Raw genomic sequence first — 3,487 nt, 5'->3', positions numbered from 1 at the left:
GGTGTTGTAGGCTAGGACTTTAGAAGACGAATAAATCCACAGTTCCTCAGCATATTAGGTAGGTATATTAGTTTAGTTTAATGGGAAAAATAGCACTGGGACATTTTCCATCGACCCCATAGAATATGAAATTCTTCCCGCCTGGTCTATGCAGTCTCCCATAATAAAATGGGGCATTAACACATCATATTTAATACGGAATTCGTATTCTTTAATGGCAGTACTCTTTGGCAGGGGGAAGGAAAGTGGCGGCGTGTGTGGGAGGGAAAGTGGCTTTGAGCTGTCACAAGTCATAAGTAGGTACCGACCTATTTCTCGTCATAAAAAGCCTTACATTTTTACATTCTCCCATCTGCAAGCGCATTCAAACCCTTGGTTTCTGGAAATAATTTCTCTCTTCATCATAGAAACCCTACGCCTTTGTTTTCAGAGATAAAAATGGATAGAGAGGAGGGTTCTGAAAAAGATATAGGCGGCAGTGAAAAGTGTGTTTGGAACGCTGAAGATGAAGTAGCGTTTGTGAGGGCGATTGAGGAGTGCAGTGAAAAAGGTAAGCCCCTACCCACATATGCTTTTCTATGCAATCATGCCAAAAATGTATTGGGTAGCAAATACAGTTATACACAGTTATACAACAAGCTAAAGAGGCTGAAAAGAAAGTTCAAAGATGGACTGGTAAAAATGGAGAAGCCTAGCTTTAGTTTCGGGTCTCCACACGAAGAGATGCTTTTCAGACTGTTTAGAAAGATTTGGGGTGAAGAGGTGGAAGGAATTGAGGAGAATGAGGGTGAGAAAAATAATGACCCAAATATAGAGGAGGAGAATGAGGGTGAGAAAAATAATGACCCAAATATAGAGGAGGAGAATGAGGGTGAGAAAAATAATAACCCAAATATAGAGGAGGAGAATGAGTTGGATCTGATGAACAAGGGCGATCAAAATGTTGGAAAGGATTCGGCTGCGCACGCGGAAGATATGATGTTGTATGCGTCCAATGCGGAGTTAAACAGAAAAAAAATAAAGGTATCTGCTTCCTCCGACCTTATCGACTTTATCAGGGACGTAATTATAGAAAATATGGATTCTCTCAAGGAATATAGTAAGGGATTGTTAGAAGAGAACAAGCTTGCCTTGAGCAAGCTTGAAGATGAGTTGCTCGCAGGTAATGAGAACGAGTAGGGTTAAAACACTCACCCTACTGTTTAGGCAATCTTGAATTATATTAAATGGGTGGAAGTATGCTTTTTTCTCGAATTTGTTTGAAATGGATTTAGATGGATGGGATGGATTATATGGTTTGAATGATTTTTAAGGTTACATTTTAATCTATATTCAACCATGTTGGCCTGTGCTATGGTTTTTTTAAATTGATTTTCTTCGTTTGGGTTGGTCATGAAAAAGGTCGTTCTTTCTATTTAAAAGACTTGAGGTCACGTGTTAATGTGGATTCCGATTTATATGTAATGGTTAGTAGGATTTATATTTGATTAAAGTGGGACAAATTAGATTTAGATTTAATGAAATTGTATATTTTTTTTATTTTACATTTTCTATTTATTATTATGTTTGAATTTTTTAGGGAGATGGAGTATATAAAAAATTGTTTGAATTTTTTAAGGAGATGGAGTATATAAAAAATTATTATTATGCTTGAATTTACAATTTGATTGATTAGTTTTGGTAATATTATATGCTATAAGTTAGGCTACTTGATATCATAAACTATATACAAATCCTATTCCATTTTAGTTTTCATTTTTCTTTCTATACAATATATGAAATTTCACTTTTCTTTCACGTCAATATTTGTCATCATCTTTTTATTTGTTTGAATATATAACTTCAATAATCTTTCATGTATGATTTATTATCATCACATGACATATTTTAATTATAAATTTTTTTAATTATTTTTTACTTTATTCATAAAATTTTGACTTTTTTACTTATTTACTTTTTCCCTTTTAACTAGCTGTGAAATATTTGTAATTATTTTTTACTTAAACATAAAATTTTGACTTTTCCACTTATAAGTATAAGCTAAGTATTATTGCAATAAGTTCACTTTTTTCTTCTTAACTAGTTATCATTAAAATTAATTAAAACCACTCACAAACAAGTTTACTTAACACATAAAATCTTGATTTGTTTTTGATTAAAATCTTGATTTGTTATTTATAGTTATTTTTTTTCTTATTGAATTATGTTTGAAATTGATTACACTTCTATATATTTTATTATTAGTTCCTGTCAAAAGAAAATACTATTGTATTAATTGAATTATTAAATTCAATTAATTTAATCAATAAGTACAAAAGAAATTAAAAAATTCATCAAGAATTCTGTAAGTTAAATTTAATTTTTATTTTATATGATTATAAAAATATGATTTTTCTGAATTCTTATTCATTTGTGTAAATGGAAAAATCAATTTGAAAAAAAAAAATGATCATTAATGAACTTCAAAAATTCTAATAATTATCTTATTAAATAATCACAGAAACTAACTGCTTTCCACTTTCCACTTTCCACTTTCCACTCACGCGCTTATGATAAACTCGCCTGCACCGACATAATAAACATGCACGTATTGTGCAGTACTATTTTCACAGCTTTAAAGTTTAAACTTATCGTATTCGTTTCAAATAGTTGCATAGTACCAAAAATGTTTATTGCACCATAGAAAATTAGGGGCATGTTGCCGCCAAAACAAAGCCAACGCGTAGCACTTATGGTACGTAGTGCATCGTTATTTCTATCCACTCGTCTCAATAAATTCCACTTCAATTCACCCAACTTGTTCTTTTCGCAACTTTTTGTACGACCCTATATGATGCCTTTAATTTACTACTTTATTTTCAAGAAGGGAACATGTATTATTAATTGTTAATTTGCAAGAAAGGAACATGTATTATTAAATTGTTTATTATTTTTATTAATTAATTATTATTCAATTGTTTCTCAACCAATTAAACTTACAGATTGATTTGTCCTCCTTTAACCCCGTGATATCTTTCTTTGTCATTTTCAATCTTCATTTATCTTAATAACAGTGAATTGTAGACGTGGGCAAAAAGTTGTGAAATCTGCTATAGGTTTTCTAAGAGGAATTTGTGAGAGGGAATGTTTATGTCAATATCATTCAAATGTATATAGCATAGCCAACAAATGGCTTTGAAATGTGATCTCCAGCAACCTTTTGAAAGCCACATAGATGTCCATACTACTGTTTTGAGTTGAACAAAGGAACTTTATTTTCAGATTTAGTTTGTATTAGCATTATCTATACTACTTTATTTTTAGATTTAGCCGTGTTTGCATTACAATTAATTGAAATTCCAGGAATTGAGAGGACCGATTATGTGGATTTATTGAACATGCTCACATCTTTTATATTTATTTTATAGTTGGAAGACCACATTATTGGAAAAGAGATAACTCAACCAAAATTTCAAGGTGATATATCATTTTGTTTTGATTTATGTTT

At 31.0% G+C, this 3,487-nt stretch overlaps 1 protein-coding gene across 1 annotated transcript; it reads left to right on the top strand.

Annotated features, from left to right (window-relative positions):
• Window positions 1–246: 246 nt before the first annotated feature.
• Window positions 247–1,446, top strand: LOC131050540 (probable transcription factor At3g04930). The gene has a single exon (XM_057984743.2). The coding sequence runs from the start codon at window positions 439–441 to the stop codon at window positions 1,177–1,179; it is 741 nt and encodes a 246-aa protein (XP_057840726.2). The 5' UTR covers window positions 247–438; the 3' UTR covers window positions 1,180–1,446.
• The last annotated feature ends 2,041 nt before the right edge of the window (window positions 1,447–3,487 follow it).

This window comes from Cryptomeria japonica, chromosome 2 (genome assembly GCF_030272615.1).
Source record: "Cryptomeria japonica chromosome 2, Sugi_1.0, whole genome shotgun sequence".
Lineage (NCBI taxonomy): Eukaryota > Viridiplantae > Streptophyta > Pinopsida > Cupressales > Cupressaceae > Cryptomeria > Cryptomeria japonica.
Note: the sequence above shows the minus strand (reverse complement) of the source record. Positions and strands in the feature narration are given on the sequence as shown.

Bases quoted from the DNA above. Each gene is read 5' to 3' on its own strand.
- LOC131050540 (XM_057984743.2), top strand. From the start codon at position 439: ATGGATAGAGAGGAGGGTTCTGAAAAAGATATAGGCGGCAGTGAAAAG.